Below are 24,081 nucleotides of genomic sequence, written 5' to 3' on the forward strand. Positions count from 1 at the left end.
AAAATCTATAACTAATTTAATAGTAGTCTTCAACCAGTCAGCTCTCTTCACTGAAATAATCAGTGACGTCAAACAGATAAATCCCCTTGCACTGTTTAAGCTATTTCCACGATCCCGGATAGAAGATTCACCTCACCCACCACCAAACAGAGATTGAATTACGTCTGGTATTCCATTTGGCCGAAAACTTTCGCGCAAGGCGATTCTGTCGATGGCGGTGGTGCAACACGTGTGAAACGATCCTCCAAAAATGGCGCCTTGCATAATTCATCTTTCTATTCGAACGACGGTGATCGGCGCGTAGGGGAGAAGGAGGTAATCTCACTCCCATCGCTGATCGTTCCGCACCATATATGCAAGCAAGGGACGGTTTGTTACACGCGGGAGGTGTACCAGGGGAAGGGTGATATCGCGCGCACGTTTGCTTCAGATGAAAGTGAAATGAAAGTAAGAGTTGCTTCGTTTTCCAAACTCTTCGGGAAAAAAAATCGCAGGGTCTTTAATTTAGCTTTTTTGATTATTTCACATTTAAATAAATACAATAACAATGAAAAAATGTATGCACACGCTCTCTTCGCTTTACGTCTCCCACTACACGGTCGAATCGATGTTGTGTGAGGGCGCTACCGTCTGGGTCCATCAAGGCCTTCAGCCACCGTGAATTTCAGAGTGAATGGAAAAAAATCCACAACAAACGCTTGGTGGTTCCGGGGGGCTTGATGCGCGGGGGATTGCACCGCGTTGACTACGTAGTGCAGGACGTCAACGTTGGGCGCGAGAAATGAATGTAACCGAACGCACACGCCATTTGGGAAAATGAGGAAACGATTGCTGCTGCATCAACTTTCACTTTCACTCTCAGTTTTGTGCGCTTGCCGCGACGTGACGGTGAGGGGGAACTCTGAAAAACATCGCCGTTGTCGTCCGGGTATAACACCTAAACTTTCAACCAGCCAAGCTGCTGCTGCTGCTGCTGATGCAGCCGTAACCGATCCATCAAAGTGAGCGGCGGTGATCTCTTTCCTGCTCTCTGACGCGAGCGAGTGGGGGCACCCGCGCGTGATCGGAACGATGACGGCGCGACGGAACAACCTTCGAAATTGGTGGTCATCCATTGAGTGCGCCTTCGGTTCGGGGGTTTGAAAGCAGACACCACAACAACATCAACAAGAGCCAGCAACAACAATCACGGAAGAGAAAACCGACCTTAGTAAATGTTGCTCGAGGCTGTATCGGAGGTTCAGCTGCTGCTTCTGCGCGAGCGCCATGGCCTCCACAAGGCGCCGCCGCTGCCGTCACAAACTGCGTTGTCCTCGGTCGGCTGCTGACGGTTGCGGAAGCGATTGGTTCTGGTCTGACAAACGCTGCACACTTTGCGTGCGGAAGTTGATCTTGATCGGTTTTAAGAATCATATCAGCGCCACCAAAATGGCTGATGGGGTCAGTTCACTGATTTGAAGAGGCATTTGAACATTCCATGTATTTTGACGTTTTCAGGAATATTGTTCTATAATTTTTTTTATTTCCATTGATTCATAGAATATTTTTGGCGGTACAGAGAATGTTAGTCTATTCAGTCTATTTCCATATACTAATGCAACATTTGAACCATATTTTCTTTACTTTTCGTTGCATAATATTGTAAATTGGGTAAATGATAATGATTCTCTCGATGCACCTCTTCTAAAAATGCGGTGTATTTCATAACTCAAAAGCTCTGGTACTTTTTATTTGTTTATTATTATTTTTTCATACTAAACCGATTTTTTTAGCGAGGATCTAATTTTTGGCTATAAGGATAAGATTATTTATTATTTTTTCATCCTTAACCGATTTTTTTTAGCGAGGATCTAATTTTTGGCTATAAGGATAAGATAAACGTTATTCAGTAAAAGACACCTTTAAAAAAATTGTTTTGGATGTAAACTCTGCATTCATACAACTTCCTTATAATAATGCCTCAATTGATCAATAATTTCTCAAATTTTCATTGCAAAATACTTAAAATTGAGCGAGTGACAGTGAATCTTTAGAGACGGCTTGTAATAAACAATTACAATTCATTATTATATTTTTTTTTATTTTAAAAGTTTCTGCATCGACACGTATTTCGCCAGCTTTGTAAGTTACAGTTTGGATAATTAAGTTCCCGTCAGGTTGGTTAAAATAGGTTTTTAGGCTTAGGACCAATGTGTGCCGCCAAGAAAAAAGATGCTCAACTCGTAGCACCAAACTGCGTGTTGATTAGGATCTAACAGACATGGATTTCATTTAATCGCTTTATTGGTTTTTCTTAAACCCTTTCTAGAAACATAAAAGACTCACAGCGCAGTGAAGCTAACACATTGAACCAATTAAAAACATTTCAGAATGCCAAAAAAGAAGAAAAATATCTAATAATGATGAAAATTTTCAGCATAGAAGGAATAGCAAACAGCAAAAATAATACCTTTGATAGATAAGGAATATGACAATAGAAAACCTGTTTTAATCAACCTAGTGGTGCAATTGCGCCTTTCTCATTTATCCAAAATTTTATTCTATTGCTGGATATATTCAATATTATTGTGAAAGAGTCTAATACACTTGGCACATATATAAAAGCGTTAGACTGCCACGAACCTGTTGAGCTACGTGTCGACAATGATACTATTGATACCTAAAAATATAATATTTAATTAGCTTAATCAGCATTAGTTCAATGTTGTCTTCAAGCTAAGTTGGTATCCATGGGTGGGATAGCTTCCAAATAGGCGAAATCGGTCAAAACAAATTTTAGGTGACATCAAATCTCGACGTGTCATGCATTCTAAGGACAATTGACATCAAAAATACGATAACTGATATTTCCTTTTCTCTTCCCTCTGAACATTTTTGCAGTTTTTGCTTCGGCGACTTTTGTTAGTCATTAGTGATCCACAACTTCCAATTCAAGTAATTTTGCACCCATTTTAATAAGTTTTCCATTGTCTTGGTATCATGAATGTACCAGTTTATATGAGAATTTTCCGTGTGGCCGTACTTTTGAACCCGTAACTCCAGAACCGGAAGTCTGATCAACTAAAAATTCAACTGCAGCTCATGGGAGAGCTTCAGTCATCCCTGAGTTGAGTGACATTATTTGACACACACACACAAATATATACGCTCACGAACACTTTACGATCTCGACGAACTGAGTCGAATGGCATATGGCACACTGGACTGAGATTCAATTGCATAACCTTTCTTTATATGAGAAAGGCAAAAATACAAATGAACATCAAAGGATAAGAGATATATAAAAAATGGTAAAAATATCAATTCTTTCAAAAAAGCTAAAACAACAAAAGCTAAAATAACAAAGGTAAGATTTGTAAGAAATAGAACAAAATGGCGAAATTAGTAACAATAGTAAAATTAGTAACAATATCAAAATAATATAAATAGTAAAAATATCATAAATATTAAAATGAAAAAATTATAAAAATTGCATGAACACCAAAAAAAGTAAAAAGGAAGTATTCTTTCATTTTTTATTATTGCGAAATAGATATATCAGCAATATTACAAAATAGAAGAATATTATGAAAAGATAACAATAATGAAAAAGTAGAAAGTTCAGCAAACATAGCTTAAAATAAGAAATTTGGCAAAAGAAGAGGTAATGAAAAAATAGCATAAATAGAGGGAACATTCAGAATAGCAAAATGTGCAACAATAGCCCAAATAGCAAAAACAGCAAAAAAAATAACGAAAATAGCAAAAATATAATATATATCAAAAATAACAGAAATACAAAATGAAACAAATAGAAAAATGGCAAAATAGCAAGAACTGTAAAATAGCAAAAATAGTACTTAATATGAAATATAGAAAAAAATACAGAAATAGCAAGAATCACAGTAAAATAGCAAAATTGGCAACGATAGCAAACATTATGAAATAACAAAAATATCAGTAAAGAAAAATGGAAGCAAATCGTAAAAATAGCAATAATGAGTAAATAGAAAGTTAAGCAATCATAATAAATTAAGCTACAGTAGCAAAAATAGCAATAATAACAATAACAGTATAAATAGCAAAAATAGCAGAAATATCAAAATGAAAAATAAAAAACAAAAGGCTAAAACAACAAGAATAGCGACATGGCGAAAATTAAAAAATGGACAAAATGTCAAAAAATAGCAATAATGACAAAATTGAAAGTATAGCAAAAAATAATAAAAATATAAAAAGTAGCCAAAATAACACAAATACCGTATACCGTGACATTGATCACTTTTCAAAGTAATCATTACATATTTTTAGTTGCAACACATTTTTTTCAAGTTTAATATTTTTAAACTATGTACTGATGTCTGGAGAACAAGATTGGATGATTTTACCTAAAATTGCTTTTTTCCAAACATGTTTTCAAGTTGAAGTCCGTTTTCGTATTCCGGGGTGACTTTGATAACCTGCATGTTGATAAGTTTTTGATGTCAATGTTATTCATTCAAATGTTTGTTTAAACTAATTCTGGAAAGATACTCATTGTTAAATAGATGTTAATTGGTATTATACAAAGTATTGCAATGTACTGTAAAATTCGAGTAACCAAAATTCGTATAATTTGTGTCCAACTAGAATAAAAGATTCTGAAAACCTTTAAAATTGCTAAAATTAGTTTATTTCATTGCATTATCAATGTACAAAAAGTTTCATCTATTTTATCACGTTGGAATATTGAACAATAAAAAATGTTGCGAATTTTAACTTAAAATAATTTGAAATAATTGCCAACTAGTTTCACAAAAAATGCATTTAAAATAAACAAACTCTTAAATCCAAATTTGGCACATCAAATAAAAACTCGCTTGTAATTTCTTACTCTTTCTCAAATCTGAGATTTATTTGTTTTAAAAAATAGACACTCTACGAAGCTTCGTAAAAATAAGGTAAAGTCAAATTTCGGTTTTTTGTGGTTTTTGTTCTCAAAAACCGAACAATATACTCAAAATGTATAACAAATCAGTATTTTATAAGTTTAGAGAAAAAATCATTTCAAATTAAAATGATTCGGTAGACTATTCTGGTTTAATGAGCGATCTACGAAAAAAGTGAGTGATCAAAGTCACCCCGATGTTCAAAGTCACCCCGGTTTACGGTATCGAAAAAGCAAAATAACTAAAGGCAGTAGTGAAAATATAGTGCATGAAAGACTGGAAACTATACTGCCGTTATACGCATAATTGTCCCATGTATATAGGGAATCCCATAGAACATGGGATAAATATGCGTATTACGGCAGTATAGCAAACAGAAATAGTTAAAATAGCAAAAGTAGTAAATATAATTGAAATAGCAGAAAAGCAGCCATGAAAATATAGAAGATACGGAAAACAGTTTAACTGCAGAAATAGCAAAATTACCAAACAGTAGCAAAAATAGGACAAATTTTGGTGAATATGGCAAATAATGAAGAAATAGAAAAAATGTCAGGGAATGGTCATAGCTTAGTTAGTAAGTTGATTGCCTTATATGCAGCTCACATGGGTTCGATTCCCAACCCTTGCACATGGGGTTAGAAATTTTTCACAATCAACCAAAATTAGCCACAACACATGTCAAAAAACAAAGCAGTAATCAAATTGTCAATATAGTAAGTATTTTGAATCGCAAAACGCAAATACATTTTTGTAAAAATAAAAAAACAACAACAATTTTCTCCAATCTTATTTTAATGCAAATAATTAAGCAGTCTTCATTTCGTTATATTCAGAATTGCACATCTATTTTCGTAGGTAATTTTAAATGTTCTTTGAATCGAGCTGACACTTCTTCTGCATTGAGCCAACTAATTTCTTTGTTTGTTTATTTAAGCAATTAGGAAACTAATCCACTGGACATTTAATGTGCGTGGGGAATACACATGGTCTAGTCTGTATGAATGATGACTTTTGAATTATGCATGAGAGTTCTCAAGAAGATTCGAAATCCAGTTACCAATTTGCGACAGTCATATTAGCACAAATCTGTCATATTTATTGGCTTACTTTTAGCCGTTAAATAATCAATCAATTATATAAATTGTTCTCATTGTATTGAGTACTTTCATATGCTTTGGAGTAGTATATGCACTATATATATGACTGTCGACTGCCCGCTGCTGAAGTAGCTTTTTAGGAACCGAGCATGTCAACATTAATTCAACAAACGATAAATCAATCAAATTCTCGGCAGCCGGTTGCCCAGAGCTATAAACACACGATAACTCTTCTGAGAGTTGCATAGATCGCACCAGTTATCAAGGTGAATCCAGATTTGTGTAACTCTTTACCCCATCCTATTAACAAAAAACCCTTCCCGTGGCAAACGAGGAGATGCAGAAGTCCATGACAACGTTGGTTACACCAACATTGTTTCCCCGATGACTGCAAGTGCGTTGCCAGCGCTGTTATTGGCATTTCAAAGTATGGAATTCTCGAAACGTGCACATTGAGGATAGATCGCTACTCACAGGCCCCATTCGTTGATTTTCTGTGCTATTTCGTTTGTTCTGGTCAATCACGGAGCAGCAACTACGAATTGTAGGTTATTATGCCCATGTTCATACTCAAATTAGAGAGTACATCGTCCTGTTTCATTTCATCTAACGTCAAAAACGAGTCGGATGTGTATTTTTACACTTAACTAATTTTGCCGGAGCAACTTGTTCAAGCATTATTTGCCACAATTCGGTACCTCAAACTGTATCGTACACTTCCTTGAAATCCACAAACAGTTGATGACACGCCAAGATGAATTCTCGGAATTTATACAACGGATAGGAGATGTTATGTTTCGATCATTAGGCGAGTTTATGGCCCTTCTTGTACGTAGGGCATATTAGGACAAATCCGAAGAAATTTCCTCTTCCACACAGTTCATATTGATCACACAGTGGATTGCTTAGTGCAGTCGGTCACTCCCGACTTTAATAAATTCGGCCAGAATTCCTTACCGTGTTCAGCTCTCGCATTCCATCTAGCATGTGCTTATTCAGCATTCCCAAAAAGTAGTAAAATTACCCAATCTAACATAAATAGCTAAAATTTGATTTATGAGTAAGGTCCATAATTAATTTCTATCCAACATCTTTAGTAGTAAAGATGTTGGTGCACAGCTATTGTATGTGGATCACTCAGTTTTGTAGACTCTTAAATCTGAGATTCGTACATCACTGACGTTTTCTGAAAGTCGTTCTCTCCAAAAACAATTATCGTTTTATTGGTTTTTGGCAGATTAGTAATTTCTAAATTTCTTTGTAACAAATTTCCAGAAAATAATGGCCACCGCCAGTTCAACTCTGAATCGTTTCCTAGTCTTACCAGGGGCGAACAAACTTTCTCGCATTTCTACCGCTATATGGCATTGTCTACATCAGATTATTACCAAACGTGCGAATCAGATATTCCCTTTATCTTGTGTGGGGGGTGGGCGTAGCGGAGTTGGTAAATCGATTGCCTTGTACTCAGCGCACCTGGGTTCGAGTCCCGACCCCGCATATAGGGTTAGAAATTTTTCCCCACAGAGGATTAAAACCTCTATAATCGAAATTTAAAAAAAAAAATCTTGTCTATTGGAGCTCAATTTTGTCATAGCTTTTGAAGTATGCCCGTTTTGAAAAATCAATAATTTTTACTCATATATTTTATTAGCCTGCCCTTACTAACATTTCGAAATTTTTGTTAAAGAATAATTTTGAATTACCGGGAAATTATTCGTTGATGTACTAAGATATATTAGTTTCGAGCGATTTTTCGTGATAGGATGGCCTCTGGTTTTTCTGAACATTACACACAGAAAGCCCCTCATCCATTGAGCGCAATATACATCTCAAGGTTTTAGAAAGTAGTTCAAATTATTCTTTTACTTTTTCAACGGCCCATTCCTCTGCCAGTGAACCCGACCTGAACCGAAAAATGGAACCACAGCGATGACGATGTCGCGAGGCCCAGTCAAAACTCGATCCTTTCAAATCAGCTGCTGGCCTACCACCGCACGGTATGACCATTGGGCATTCGATGCACATATTTATGCGGTCGGTACGTTCCATTTTTTCGTTGCTTTGTTTGTTGGTTTTCGAAATCGAAAGTGAAGTGAGCGCATTATGAATCAGTTCCAGCTTGCCGCTTCTGCCCTCCGAGTAGCAGTATACGGTTGTCGTCTTAACCTTCTGCTCGCAGAAGAGATTGTCTCTGGTACCGAACGAGGGCATCAAGAGTAGCGGAACCGATTGAAGGATAACTGCTTTGGGTACAATTCCTATCGCTTCCTATGTTCAAACGGATACTAAAGGGTTACACGCTTATGCTTTGCCGAAAACTGTCAAAAGTTCCACCTTCCCGAAAAACTCCCGGACCTGGCAAGGTGTCCTCCGCCATGCGAGCCAATTATACCGAAAATACCTTTCTCTTCGGCACACTCTCGCTTACCACTTACTACCAGTGTCCCCTTCCCCACCTTGGCTGGCATTAATAAAAACAACAACAAACGGCACGTCCGTCCGGCGGCGGTGGTAACCTTCTCCATTTCTCCGCTTACATAATACCACTTTCAGGCCGAGGAGACGTTGGCATATCGCGGAGATTGCAGCGCCTATGGGTCTTTCTTCATACACACAGTTTCTTTCGTGGTGAACGCCTTTCTTTTTCGCTGTACTTTTACTGTCTCTCCCTCGCTCTCTTTCTCTTACTCTTTCACCCACCCGCTCAGCCTATCACTTGCTGCTCGCACCCACTTTACCTTCCGCTGCCGCTGACAACGGTGTATGGGGCTGCCCGGACGACTGGGCTGCCGAAGCCTCTCACTCTCCAATTTTCTTTCTCCGCGCACAGAGGCTCGAACAGGCGTGTTGTATCCGCGCGTCGATCTTTCGGGCTTGTGTGTTGCGTTGCGCTTTTTGGAGAAGTCAGTGTTGTACCGCGCGTACGCGTGCATCCGAGTTTTACTTTGTCCGTCGAGTCCATAGTTTCACCGATGCGAACCATTATATCAACGCGAGTGTCGTTTGTTTGTTTGTTCTAGGCTGTAAGCCAATAAGCTAATCATATGTGATATCAGCCCGTAAAAAGAAGTCCCATTCCCGAGTGCAAGTTACCAAACCACGGCAACCGTAGTGTGAAACAGTGCGATTACATAAGTGTGGCAAGCTGTTTTGCCAAAGTGAAACCACCTACCTACCGAGTGTTGCACGACGATGGATGAAAAGTGCCTACAGACAGCATCGACGACCACTCCGGTGGCCGCAGTTCCGTCCAGGTGCCCAATAACACCCGCCACCATACGGTCGACGACAACCATCCCTACAACGCCGAGCGATCCTGTCCTGGTGGCTACTGCCTCCGAGACCTCCGAGAACGATCCTGGCGGATGTTTCTGCAGTTGCTCGGGCGGAAGTGATTCGGAACTGGCCACATCAACGACCCCAACCGCTACCGACGATGACCTCGAGGAGAGAAAATATATCTTCAAAATGAAACTGAATTACTATAATATCTATCTGGTTACGACCAGCTATCGAAAGGAAAGGCGATTTTCTCTTTTTTTTCGCTTCTTTTACATAACCCATGTGCGCGCTACGGTTGCTCCATGGCGCGCGCGCTTTCTGTCTGTTGTGTCTGCGACTTCGCGTTGCGCCTCGTGGATGAATCGTCGCACGTCCACCCCCCAGTCCCCCGCGTTCCCAGCCATCGATCAAGCTTTATTGTTACTTAAGAGCCTGGGAGAAAACCAAAGCCAGGCGAAGGTGAAAGAAAAGAAAACGTGCCTTCAACTGTTTTTTTTGGTTTTCTTTCTGTATTTCACTTCCACCGTTTCATTTCGTTTCACGATACTTAATATTTAACTTTAACACGAGTGCGGCACCTTCCTCCCGAGTGGAAATATGAACTGGCATCGATTAATGTTCTACTGAATAGATTAACGGTGTTTTTTGTCCCTTCAACGCTGACTTTTTTCTCTCTTGTTTTTTTTTTCTACAGGTCAAAGTCGTTAAATTCAGTTACATGTGGACTATCAACAATTTCAGCTTCTGTCGGGAAGAGATGGGCGAAGTGCTGAAATCCTCCACATTCTCCGCAGGTGCTAACGACAAACTCAAATGGTAAGTGTGTTTATTTTTTTCCTGACAGCAGAATTTTCATGTGACAGTTGCGTTTGCAAATCTTTGTTTCAAGCGATGTACGATACGAACCGGGCTAATCCGATCAATGTTTTGTATGACATCAAAATAAACATTGATTGGATGAAATACGAGCGAGGGATTTAGGAATTTAGCGTGGGAAGACAATAGTTTCCTTCATTCAAGAATTTAATTAATTGTTGACTTAATTATAAACGCTATAGACACATTCTTTCGTGACGTTTACAACGATTTGACGAATCTTCATGCGACAAATATGTTATAACTTTATCAAATGAATGCCTACATTAAAACTTATTACAGATTTGGAAAGTAGACAAAATTTCACGAAATATTCAATCAACATAAACTGAATATACTAGTATTTGATGATTTGACTTTTATTGAAATACGTTGAAAATCCTAATTTGTGACGCGTTGTAACGTCACGTTACATTATCGGTTATGAAACAATCTTTTTCCAGTATATTCAGTTAATTTTTCGTGAAATCTTGTCTACTTTCTGAATCTGTAATAAGTTTTGATGTAGGCGTTCATATGATAAAGTTATAACACATTTGTCTAATGAAGATTCGTCAAATCGTTGTAACGTCACGAAAGAATGTGTCTATATTACAAGCCGAAATGAAATGAGTCTGTGGCGGGTTCTCGTGACGGCATGGGACGAATAAACTGTGTCCAATATTAATAGGTAGGGGAACATGGCGAGACTTGATCAGGTTTTCAGTTAAACTTGCATAAATCTCAAAAAACAGTTTTCAATCCTTCCAAAGTCATTGAGATATAATGTAAAAGGGTATTGTTCGTGTTCATAATTTTTCGCGGAATTTTTAATTTACTTTTTCAAAAGTTATAAAAGTTTGTCTGAGATCGTTTTTTGGAATTTTTAAAAATAATGACAAATAATACTGTAATCTTTTTGTTCCATATTCTCGAGTAGAGCTTCCATCCCGGAAATTTATTTCCCGGGAATCCAGGGATTTTTGGATTTCCCGGGATTCCAGATTCCCGGGAAATTGTGTTTTCTTATTCCCGGGATTCGGGAATCCCGGGAAATTTTTTTTTTAATTTATTCCAAAAGACTTAGGTTCTGCAAATGAAATTCTGTAGGAAATATGGTTTGTAGTGATATCATGCTCAATGCAAACGCTATTTAAAATAACGAATGTTTCTAGATGGTCTAATCCAGATACTTGCCCGTAACAGGAAATCGATGGTAGGCTTCAGGGGCGGCGAAACACTTTACGCCCGAGTGGGTAGAAAGCATAGGGTGAGGTGTCCATTAGTAAGGATTTTTCCCTTTTCGCAATGCACACGCTTGCATTACATTCACATTAAATCACGTTCGTTTATGCAAATGGAATTGTGGTAAATCGATGTTTTCAAATTTGACATATGTACATGCAATCAAACGGGTTTGAAAACTTTTTAATTTATTCTTTTATTTTCAAGAATATAATTCACCTTTTTATTTTTCTTCTGTATTCCCGGGATCCCGGGATTTCCCGGGAAAGTTAATATTAATTTCCCGAATCCTGGGAAGCTGAAAACCGTCGGGAAATGGAAGCTCTATTCTCGAGGTCATCAGGTAGCAGTAAAAAATATAAAAGGGTTACATTTCATAAATTTCGCCTGTTTTTAATGCATTTCCTTTTAAGAATTAACTGTACTGCTTACATTGCATATTAACACGTCACGAAATCAGCCATATTACTACTAACTTTGTTTACTAGTACAAAAAGATATAGCCTGGTGCTTGATGTGGGATTTTTTTGTGACGTGATTAACACTAACAGTAGGTACGACAGCATAGTAGATATCAGAAAACTTTTATTTTTCTTCGGCTTATTGGTCATGTCTCCCCATAAAATCTTGGCCAAGTCTCCCCAACATTAGTTATTGCGTTCAATCCCGTGCAAATTTTAGTAATAGCTTTTTCAATGTTCCGATTTATGTAAAATCATTTCACTAGTTCATAAAGTATAAAATAATGTATGAGTACTTTAGAAGTAATTATTAGACGAGTAGATATGTCCACACAAAATTACATCATTTAACGCAATTTTTTTTAAATATGGAATCTTTTCTGTAAGGAAAGTATTTTTCATTTCAAACTTTTAAAATTAAACGAACCGAAACTAGTATAAAAATATTTTTGAAAAAAAATTAAGAACCTAATAGAACACGTTATAGCCTATAATAGAATTCTGCGCTTGGTCAAGTCTCCCCATGTTCCCCTATTTTCTGAAGATATTTTTCTCCTATTATTCGTCGTAATTTCTAATGTTTGCACAGGGTGCGCCAGCTAAATGTATCCTTTTTCAACATTGAACAACTTCGCCATTTTCAGCTTATTTTCACAAGTTAACCCGTTTTTTAGGATATTTTATGCCATTTACTATAAACCAGGTTTAGAATACAACGTCGATTTAATGACCACCCCAATTTGATAAACAAAAAGCAGCTCTTTTGCGAGCATTTTGCATGACATTGGACAGCATTTCGGGCTTAATCGCAGCAATTTCAGCTCGTATATTAGCTTTGAGTTCGTCAAGGTTCTCAGGTTTGCTAGAATAAACTTTACTTTTCAAGTAACACCACAGAAAAAAGTCTGGTACCGTTAAATCCGGAGAACGACGACGCCATTCCAAATCACCACCGCGTCCTGGGAATTTGCTCTGCATGAACTTGATTGTAGCGGCTGCGGTGTGGCAAATAGGTGTGCAAATGTGTCGAATAGGAATCTGGGGAGTTGCTACAGACTCGTACTCAAAGAAACTTTTCACCAAATTACGGATTGTATTGTGTGTAGGTGCCGAATGCCTGCCATATTGTTTACGATATGCACGCACTGTTTTCACTATTGAACGATCGTTTTCAATGTAAAGCGCTACGATTTCAGCGCGTTCTTTGGTGTAAATCGATTCATAGCTAAAATGGCACTAAATGACGTTTCAATTTATCTGTCAAAATCGGCTGGAAAATGGCGGAGTTGTTCAACGTTGAAATAGGATACATCCAGATGACGCATCCTGTATGTTTGCAAGTCTCTATAACCCGTTTGTGCTAAACCAGGAAGGACACCTTAAAATCATTTTCAGAACTTTGTTTAAACGTTTTTTCTGGTAGCAACTTGCCCAAATTGGCTCTGCATTTATAGCATTGCCGGTGTCAATATTTGTTTAAAATACTAGTTTATTCTATAGGTAGAATTTAGAATTCTTGTTTATAAGATATATTTAATATTTGCTGCATTTTGCTTGGATTCCTTCAATGTAGTCTTGAAAAGTTAGATTTATTTGACCATGGTAACTTTAAACAATTGAATTTAACAATATGATTATTGTTTCATTTAGGAGAAGAAACTCTTGGCTTATGCGGGAAAACTATCAATGGTGTTTTTCTGCGTCAGTGAAAATTTTCCATGTTTTTTAGGTAGTGATTGAAAATATTCAAACTATTGCAATCTTAGACTTCTACCCGTAGCAGAGGCGCTAGTATTATCACAGAAAAGGACTTTTTGCAGCCTACGGATCGCTTTGGAAGATCAGAGGACAAAGTATGATTATGTAATGCTTGTTCTAATGGGTAGCATATCAGATTTACAATTTTGATAATTTACCTGTAAGTTACGTCCAATTAGATAATTTTGAATTATTTTTATTACGTAAATTGTAAAATTGAAATCCCACATTCGGCAATTAATGTGCCAAACACTGTCGAATGCATTTTCAATGCCTGGAAAAGCAAATCCAGCGTAATGGCTTTCTGAGGTATTTTGCTTTATCATGTTAGTAGCTCTAACGAGTAATAAGTATGTTGAATGTCATATGAAATTTGAACTACCTAGAAATAGGTATGTTCTAATTAGGATTACGCCTTTTTCTTCAGAAAAATTGCCGGATTGACGCTAGGTCCAAAAAAAAACGAAAACACGATTTGTGTTTCTGAGCAAACCTCTACTGCCTATGAACGCAAATCAGTCCCATAACGATAGACAATCCCATAGAAAATGGGACGAATATGCGATCATGGGCAGTCTAGTCCTACGTGATGTCCCGTGAGAAAAGAAATTCTGTTTAAGCTAATGAGAAATAATGAACCGAAACTTGGTTTGGCTTTGCATGTTTGGATTCATTAATTCTTATCAGTTTAAACTACCGTTTACTAAGTTAGTGTCGGATTCTGATGAGAGGAACTTGAAGCACCTCCAATAACTAGTTTAGTTGTAGGTTTCGTGTCCTTAACGCGCAAAGTGGTTTAAAGCTATTTTCTCCTTAGTGGAGAAAAATGTGAGTTTAATCTTTCAAAACCACATCAATTGTTGATGGATTCCTTACAGACGAACAGCATGTAGATTCATTTAGAATTAAAACTGAATAATAACCCGCAGAGCAATCATTTAACATTTCATGCCCATGTTTGCTATAAACAACAACGTTTTTAAACATCTATAACTTTTGATTTAGGTAAGATTTTCTCACAATAATAAGTAAGACTAATATCTGTGATCACTACCTTTCATTTGAGTTTCAACAGTTGTAAGTATTATCCGTAGAACTGAAGTTATTGCAATTAGTATAATTGGATTCCCTTGAAACAGTGCTGCCAGGGACAGTTTAAGTAAACGGTGAAAAAATAAATTTTAATATATTTTCGTTATCTTTAAATATTATTGAGAACTGATAAAATCTGTCAATCCGTATTTTTGATTACCTTTTCCATGCAATTGGACTATTGTAAGAATTCTAGAAGAATTGTATTGAGCATTGAAGTTAAAAATTGAGCTGCTTCTAGCACTGCGAGAACAACACTTATATTGATCGAAATTAGTTTTTCGTGTTTCTTGACCTCAAAGTGTTCTAAGGAAAAATAGTTTTGAAGCCCTGTATGCCTTAGAAAAAGTTGGGCCTAAAATAGTTAAAATATAGTTTTCCTTTGGAATTACTTTGAGCATTAGGGGAGAGTGAGGATATTTGAACCACGGGGATAGGTGAACCACTAAGGATATTACGTCACATTCTACGAATTTTAGTGCAAACCTTATGCGTTTTGGTGGCTCTGGCGGTAAGCTACCCTCACACGCATTTGCGATAGCGTGAAGTGTTTGTTGTCACTTTTATAGATAATCAAAGTTATTGTAGATTAAAAGTTGCCTCAATTCAGACCTCACGATTTTTTTGAAAAAAATTTGTGGTGTCCCTTCTGTGAGATTAAACATCATAAAGGTTTTCGTTATTGTAAGTAGGTGCAAAATATGAAATAGATAGAAAATAGAAATTTGCAAAGGTAAATATTTCCTGCCAGCTTAACCCTTTCATGCCCAACTTTTTTCTAGTGCATGTAGGATTTCAAAACTATTTTTCCTTGAAAACGGTGGGGTCAAGAAACACGAAAAGCCATTTTTCATAAAGATAGGTGCTTCCCTCGCAGTGCTAGAAGCTGCTCAATTTTTACCTTTCAACGCTCAATACAATTCTCCTAGAATATTTACAATAGTCCAATTGCGTGGAAAACGCAGCCAAAGACACTCAAAATTGATAAGTTTTATCAGTTTTCAATAATATTGCAACATAACGAAGATATATGAAAAATTCATTTTTCGTCGTCAACGTAAACTATCTATGGCAGCACTGCTCCATTGGAATCCAATCAGACTAACTGCAATAGCTACGGTTCTATAGCCGATCCTTGTAGCTGTTAGTACTCAAATAAAAGGCAATAGTCACATTTACTAGCCTTACTTGTTTTTATGAACAAATCTTGCCTCAAGCAAAAGTTATTGCTGTTTAAAAACGTTGTTGTCCACAAACAACATGGGCATGAATGGGTTAATATTAATTCAAATTTGCTCATGGCATGAACCACTTTTATGTTCGGATTTTTATATTTTTTTGTTAAGGGTTGTCAAAATAATGTGCAACTATAAACGCTAAACGCAAACAGGCTTGACTATGAGTGTAACTATGAAGTCTGCGCTAATTTACAATCTTAAGAAGGGGCATAGAGTACGTCGAGCAGGTAAAATACACAATGATTCGGATTGAGCAGTGTAGAAACTTCTTTTAGCGGCTACGAATCAAATCAGTCTGAGATCTCACTGAATATACCTAGAATGTTCCATCGCCTGGCAGAAAGTATAGGTTTCTACCAGGTTAATTTCCAGAAACGCGCAGATTCCCAAAAGCTCAACAACGTAAGTCTAGAAATTAGGAATGGACGAGGAAGAAGTAGCATCACTACCGACTCACCATAAATGAAATTGATCAACGAAAAACACGATGGGAGAAAGGAAAGAACACAAAAATATCAAAAACAAAAACAAATAATTTATTATATGGTTTTTATACTATAAACATGCACATGAAATTATTTTTTTGCGCAATATACAGAATGGACGAACTTTTTTCGTATGGTTCTACGTGTTTTATGATGGTCTGGATAATGGTTCAACTATCCCCATGGAGTGGTTCAAGTATCCCCACCTCTTGTGAGTGAACTAGAACTATCGTTAAGAGTTCATATTTTGCATATGATTTGTGCATCCAATTACCATTTGAATTAGCAGTGTTCCAAAAAAAAGTCAAAATTGTTGCCGGTCTAATCCCCACCCTTTCCTTATCCAGGACCTCCTTTCAAGAAATTAGTTTGCTCACCAGTGGATTGAAAAGGTTGCTGCCTTTGATACCAAGATCGGTTTTGACTTCAATTTCCAATAACAAAATTAAGGTTACTCTTAAATTTAATATTTAGTAATCATTCAAGTTCCGGTTTAAACGGCAATATACGCATTACATCCCCTCGAAATGTTAAAAAATTCGCCTTCACACGTTTCTAATGAACGAGCATTCCAGTTCAATAAATTTAAATTAATATTCAAAGTCATTATTGAACTTTGAGCTCATTACAACTTTGTTTACAAATCCTCACCCAGTTTAAAATGTTTTAAGGAGTTACACCACTGTAGAGCTCGAAAAGATAGGCATATTTCGGGATTTATTCTTGCCGCAATGAATAGGTGATTCGAGGTCTAGTAAAATGGGATTTATAATACTAGTTGTGAAGCACAAAAAAATAGCAATTTTGTCACAAAACGGCGGTTGTGCTGCGTGTTCCCGCAGACGTTTTTTGGAAAGGGTCCATGACTGGAAATCTATCTCCCGCAATATTTAGGGGAATTGTGGGAAAAACCGACACTGTGGGTAAAACCGACACCCCACAACTTTTCCTAGAAATCAAATTTTTATACATTTCATAATGATACAATATTAATATTAGTACGTTTATTTAGAGCATTTGAAGAAAAATTGGAATTACGTTAGTGCGCCGAATGTCATAAAAATTAACAAAACATTCGACAGCAGCGTTCATACTCGTCTGGATGAAAAATTTCGTTGGTAGATTTTAAGGTTTTAACCGAACGAAAGCTTTTCAAATCACCCCATTTTTCAGTACCTATTATTATCGGCCTGTCCTATGATCAACTAGGTGCATTGAAGACGAGTTTGAAAAATTCAATATTTTAATTGCTTTTATAAAAAAATGTGCGCTGTTGGGGTAAAACCGACACCCTATGGTTAGGGTAAAACCGACACCCTGTTAAGATGGTTGTGTATAGTTGCGATTCATTTCAAAATACTGGGGATCTTTGGGACACTTCAATTTGCCTATTAGAACACTATAGTATTAGCAGAAATACACAGAAATACTTTTATTGTGTTTATTTATTGTAAGTCTCTTTAAAAATCAAAATTGGAATTTTTGCTTATCTGATTCTAACGAAGCTTTTGCTATTTCTGCAAAAAGGTCATCAAACCGAATTTCTAGTGTTCTCTTGGTATGTCATAGACGAATTTTATCACAATGAGACAATGATATTATGTATACCCCAATAGATCGTTGATGATCAGAGTCCGAAAAAGCAAATCTGAAGATAGTTTTACTAAGAAGTGTGTGTGTCACTTATAAGTGAATGAATCCAATTAGCAGAACGTAGAACGCTTGAAAATCTTCTCTTATGAAATAAAATGACACTGGAGGTTGCAATGATGTGCGCAAGGATTATTTGGAAATACTCATATCAATAAATAATCCTATAGCATAAAATACTCTTATTTATAGTACTACGCTTTCGAACTTTCATCTTCTCACTACATGATGAAGCAATAAAAAGCACATATTTGCATCATACATACTCACACTTTATTAATCACGCATAACGATAAAGATTTTAATAAAGTGGAGAGAAAATAAATTAAAGGGGGTGTCGATCTTACCCCTATGGGGTGTCGGTTTTACCCGCAGTGCTTACAAAAAGTCACTTTGTCACTTTCCAAGTTTTACAACCAATATTTTTTAATGAAATTAATTTTTTGAAGCGCTGAAAAAATTAAGTCTTGTTAAGAATTTTCTGAAGAAGAATTTTGCATAAAAATTATAATTTTATTGGTTTTGTGGCAACTTAGAAAAAGTGTTAAGCTTAAGGTGTCGGTTTTAACCATAATTCCCCTAAGCTTAAAACTAAAGTTTTAAGCTTAGGGGAATTATGGTACGTACGTAGGATTGTTGCATTATTTTGATTTTTCGCTCGTTTTAGTGAAAAATTTCTGAAATGTCATACAAATCGACACAAAATTGTTGATTAAAAAGAATCAATTAAAAATAAAATCTTACGTACGTCGTTGGAGAAATCAGATCAGTTTATGCTGTGAAAATTTCAAAACGATCAAAAATCATTAGTTAGAGATATGTTTACGACCAGCCAAAAAAAAATGTGGTTTCGCGAAAAACGCGGTTAAAGTTTTCAGCACACCTGCAGTATACATAAGAGGCGTTGCGGCAGAATGGAAAATTTGAAAATTTAACAATTAATGTCGCCTTCGGCGTTATAGTATATCGTTTTCAAGTCTAAAGTACATTTTAGATGAATAAAAAAATCGATTCTTAAAAATTCTACAGTGGTGTAACCCCTTAAATAAGGAGGTAGAATTTAGCATTGCAGTCGTAAATTGATACATTGATTGCTGCAAAAATGTTAGCTCCTCTTTTGTAATGCTATCCAGATCGATGAGAGCCAAGGAAGTATTGTTTGGATATGAAATTGAAGTCATGGTAGTAATAGGTTGTTTTGCCAAGCTACCTGGCACTGAAGCGTATGATAATGCACCAATGTAGGATGGTGTGGAGAGTTAAAAATATTCAAATTCATTGAATGAAAATTGATCATATTCAGCCGCATTCATTTTCAATATTCAGTGACGCAGCTGAAAACGTCAAACGAACAAACCGCCCATTCATCCATGCAGATTTTCATTCGGCTCCGATTATTACACGAAGCGACCGTGCAGCAACGAATCAAACGCATCAAAGTAGGCCTTGGCACAATGTAAGCGATGATGATTGTTGTTTCATTTGCTTTATCGGCATTTAAAAACATTTTCCTAGATAAGTGGTGTAATGAATATATTGTACGATATTCAACTGAATGAATCAGATGGATAGTTGAATGAATATTTTTTCTATGCACCGCGAGTCGTAACAGGTTTATTTTCAGCCGTCAAAAAAGAGCTTCGATTATTTTTAACTCTGATGGTGTGACAGAGATAGCAGATTCTTGTATAGGTAGAGAAGTTGTATCTCTATTTTAATCGATTGAACATACTTAAACATGTTTTATTGGAAGGTACCTGAAGAAAGAGGTATATTTTATCTTTGCTGTTTTGCTACGGAGAACAAGAATTTATTTTTTTTTCTCGAATAGCCCAACATGCCCAGGAGTTTGTTTTATAGTTTCCGCGACATTTAGCGCATTTAAAACATTCTGTGGTTTCTTTCAAGGGTCAAACGTGCTTTGAGTGCGGCTTATCACCACAAATTATATACATTTGAAGTCTATCGATTATTAGTTTCGTGTACATCCATAGCACTGGGTCAGATTTGGAGTACAGCCCCCATGTCGTTTATGTTCTGACTTATGCACATAAAACGTGCCTTTTCTAACACTTTCGAATTAATCAGGGTAGTGGTGCGTTAGCCTTTCTCTCCATAAGAATAACTTGCGAGGGAGTTAAGCCAAGTAAATCTATCAATTCGTCCGAACTTTGACCTTGAGGAAACTTTTTTTAGAGGGTGGGGTTAGGGTTTCAGCGAAACTTTTTGTAGAAAATATCTGAAAAAAAAACACGATTTTCGGTGTTATCTGCCATGCAAATACTACTTAACCGATTTACTTCAAACTTTGCATACACATTCTATGTAAAAAATATCTAACCCCTACGTCGAGTCTTAGATAATATTTCAAATAAGGGGATTTGTTCCTCGTAAAATGGCGGAATTTTTTTGTGAAAAATAATTTTTATTTCAAATGACAAAAAAACCCTTAATAGTCTTGGATTTGTCTATTTCTCCGTAAGATATTGAAGAAGGTGTTTACTGCCGTTATAAGCTTATTTGTCCCATGTTCTATGGGATTCCCTATATACATGGGACAATAATGCCTAGAACGGCAGTTTAATCCATTCACTGTAACTAGGCATTCTCCTGTACGACCAATCTGAAAGAGCCTTTCACGTTCGGAAAAAACGTTGAAACGTTGGCATTACGCACAATGCGTGAACATTTGCGTGGAGCTTCACATTCGGATAAACATCGAATGAGTTGCCGTGTGGTATCCGGCGGGCCAAAATCTCTCGAAGTATTTCAGCAAAGAAATGGCCGACTGAGTTTCAACTTTCATGTCATAAGAGGCGACTAACAACAGATGTGGTTGTGATCCTGTAGAAGGTTGATAACAGTCTATTATTTTTCTCCGGACAAAACCAGCCTAAAGGCCGTCCGTTGTGGCGTCAGACCCATTGAAGTATCTCAGTCAAGAACTGGGTCCTGCGCCTATGTCGTAAAAGGCGACTGAAAACAGCAGTCTTCAAGTCAAGGTGTTTCTCCGTGCCGAGCACCTAATGGCTGGCAGGATTAACATATGCCAGTCGCGCACTGAGTGTCGTGGGTCTTACCATTTCTGCGTTAGACGAATCTCTGACACAGTAGACGTTTGTTTCTTCGTTATACACACTTAATTTCTTCTTCCGAATCACAGCATTTTCAGCAACTTTTCCGAGATTTGAACCACCGAGCACTCGGAAAGTTTCGCTGAGATATCAGTAAAACTACAATTGTTTGCTGAGACTCGGGAAATATTTCGCTGAAAATCAGCAAACAAATAACATTTTTCCGAGATAAACCTTTACTGATTATTCCCTTGTTAACAATTTTGGTTTTATAATAGTTTTATAACCACTCATAAAACTTAGATTGCACTTGTACCGTGCTATAAAACTTTAATTGTTACTTGGGTCGGCTGTGCGGAAAATCGCCGAGCACAACTAAGTGTGTAGGCGATTATAAACCAACGTGTTTGGTACCTTCTAGTTGCTGTACAATAAATGCTGATGATGAAGTGTGTAGTGCTGTAATTGAGTATGCTTAGATTCGTTCAGCATAAACGTATAGCAACTATGGACCCATCCCATCTTGTGCGGGGAGGAAAAGCTTCCATAGCTTTGATTCAAGAACCGTATTTCCACGAAGGAAACGGTTATGTTAAAAAACTACTTAACTCCGGCTTTCAACCAAAATTACATTGAAAATCCACGTGAAATGCCTCGTGCGTGTATACTTGCAAATAGTGCTGTTAACGTATGTCTTATATCCGATCTCACAACTTGCGATATTTATGCTGTCGCTGTCAATATGTTGATAATATGTAATATAACAGGTCTATTGTTCGGCATATTTTCCGCAGAATGAACCATCAGCTTCTTATAATATCAAGAGGTTTCATACTGGGATAGAAATGGGTTTCCACTCATAATCGGCGAGGATATAAATGCCCACCATATAATTTCGGGCAGTTCCGATACTAATTTGAGAGGCACCGAATTCATAAAACTCTGTAGTAGCACAAATCTGCAAATACTTAATGTAGGAAATCGCCCAACATTTACACACACTGGCAGAGAAGAGGTGTTAGATGCATTTCTCTGCTCTGACTGGATAATGCATGAGTTGGCAAACTGGCTCGTACCAAACGAGCTCAAACCGTCGTATTCTGATCATAAGTACATCGTCTTTGATCATTTAACCGTCTCGCTAGATATCGCCACATATCGTAATCGAAAATCTACGAACTGGGACCTCTCCGAAAAGGGCTTGGCGACTAGGTTTCGATTGAATCTCCAAATGATTTGGTTGAGGTCAGGGAGGGATAAAACAAACTCACTCATACTAGTAGCATACCAAGAGGCTTGCCCGCTTCTAGTTATGTGTGCTGGTGGAATACCGAACTTGTTCGACTCAAAAAGTTATGTAGAAGAGCTTGGAATCGAAGACGCAGGTACGAGGCCCTTAAGTTGACTCGCAAAGCATACAGAAATTACCTTCGATCCTCTTTGTGAAGTGGTTGAAAAAGCCTCTGCACAAATGTCTCCAGTCTCAACGAAACTAGTAGATTAAATAAGTTACTTTCGAACTCGAAAGACTTTTATGTCAGTTGAATTAGAACTGCTAATGGTGAATACTCGTCTGACGAAGATGTAGTACTCAACTGTCTTTTTGATACACACTTATCAAGCTGTACGGAGCCATGATCGACGACTGCTTCTGAGATATTTTCAGGAAGTTCTGATTCTTGGGCATTTGCCTGTAGAATTGTGACAACCGAATCGATCAAGTGGGCGATTAAAAATTTTGCTCTATATAAGTCTCCGGGAAACGATGGATTCATTCCAGTTTTGCTACAAAAAGGATTTGAACACTTGAATCCTATTTAGAAAAAAACTCTTACTTGTAGTCTTTCAACAAGATACATTCCATTAGCGTGGCGGGCAATAATTATAAAATTCATTCCCCCCGGGTCGCGTTAACTAAGCTAGAGCTTTAGACCGACCAGTCTTGCCTCCTTCCTTTTCAAATCAGTGGAAAGTTCAATCGATCACTACATTCGGGATGTTAGCTTGGGCGAGCACCCGCTGCATGCTATGCAACATGCATATCAGCGGGGAAAGTCTACTGCCATTCTGTTCCACAATGTTGTCTACAACATTGGAAAAGTTTTTTCGCAAAAGCAATAAAGCTTGGGAGTTTTTCTTGATATTGAAGCTACTTTTGACAAACGTCTTTGGAATACAATTTGGAAGCAGCACGAGGTCATGTATCACGAACTTGATACACGCAATGCTTAGCAACCGACATATGTGCTCATCGTTAAGACAAGTAGTGATAAGGAAACAGGGTGTCTACGGATGTTCACAAGGTGGTGTGTTGTCACACCTCTATGGAACCTTGATGTTCACAAGGTGGTGTGTTGTCACACCTCTATGGAACCTTGTGAACATCCGTAGACACCCTGTACGGATGTATATGTACCCAAATGTACCGTTTTTGCGTCTCTCACGGATACCCAGCGTTATGAATGCTAGAACGGAAAATAGTTATTGCCGCAATCAATCAACATTTGAGCCTCCGGAAGCTGATCAATTATGCTGCAAAATGCAGACTTTAAACTATCGACACTTTTGCGCCATCCACTGTATTGCAGTGGATGTGCCGATAGCGTTTTATGCCCGGACTCGCTTCCCAGGGGAGGTTCAATGGAGACTCGCACAAAATGGTGTCGGTGCAGCAACTTTAAAAGAAACGCGGCGGATCCGCAGTGGAAATACTCGCCGGAATTCGCAATACCGTTTCCAATAGGCACAGCTCAGAGATGATCTCAAAAAAAACAGCAGAAGTAAAAAGACTTACCAAATGCACTGTCCTCCGTCTCGCAAACGACGCACAATCAATCTTCTCCGCGGTTTGGACAAATGGCTGTTCCGTAAGCCTTTCTGCCCTTTCCGCCGCTTCTAGTGTACCGACTTTTACACCGTAACACCGCGCAC

At 37.4% G+C, this 24,081-nt stretch overlaps 1 protein-coding gene across 5 annotated transcripts in view; it reads left to right on the forward strand.

Moving 5' to 3' along the window:
- Positions 1 to 24,081, forward strand: part of LOC131677707 (protein roadkill) — a 395,312-nt gene that overhangs the window by 358,722 nt on the left and 12,509 nt on the right. For all 5 annotated transcript variants that reach the window (XM_058957692.1, XM_058957691.1, XM_058957690.1 and 2 more), the window contains exon 3: positions 9,987 to 10,108. In XM_058957692.1, coding sequence (XP_058813675.1) covers positions 9,987 to 10,108 — 122 coding nt within the window. The remainder of the gene's footprint in view (positions 1 to 9,986; positions 10,109 to 24,081) is intronic.

The sequence above is a fragment of the Topomyia yanbarensis genome, chromosome 1 (genome assembly GCF_030247195.1).
Source record: "Topomyia yanbarensis strain Yona2022 chromosome 1, ASM3024719v1, whole genome shotgun sequence".
In the NCBI taxonomy this organism is placed as follows: domain Eukaryota; kingdom Metazoa; phylum Arthropoda; class Insecta; order Diptera; family Culicidae; genus Topomyia; species Topomyia yanbarensis.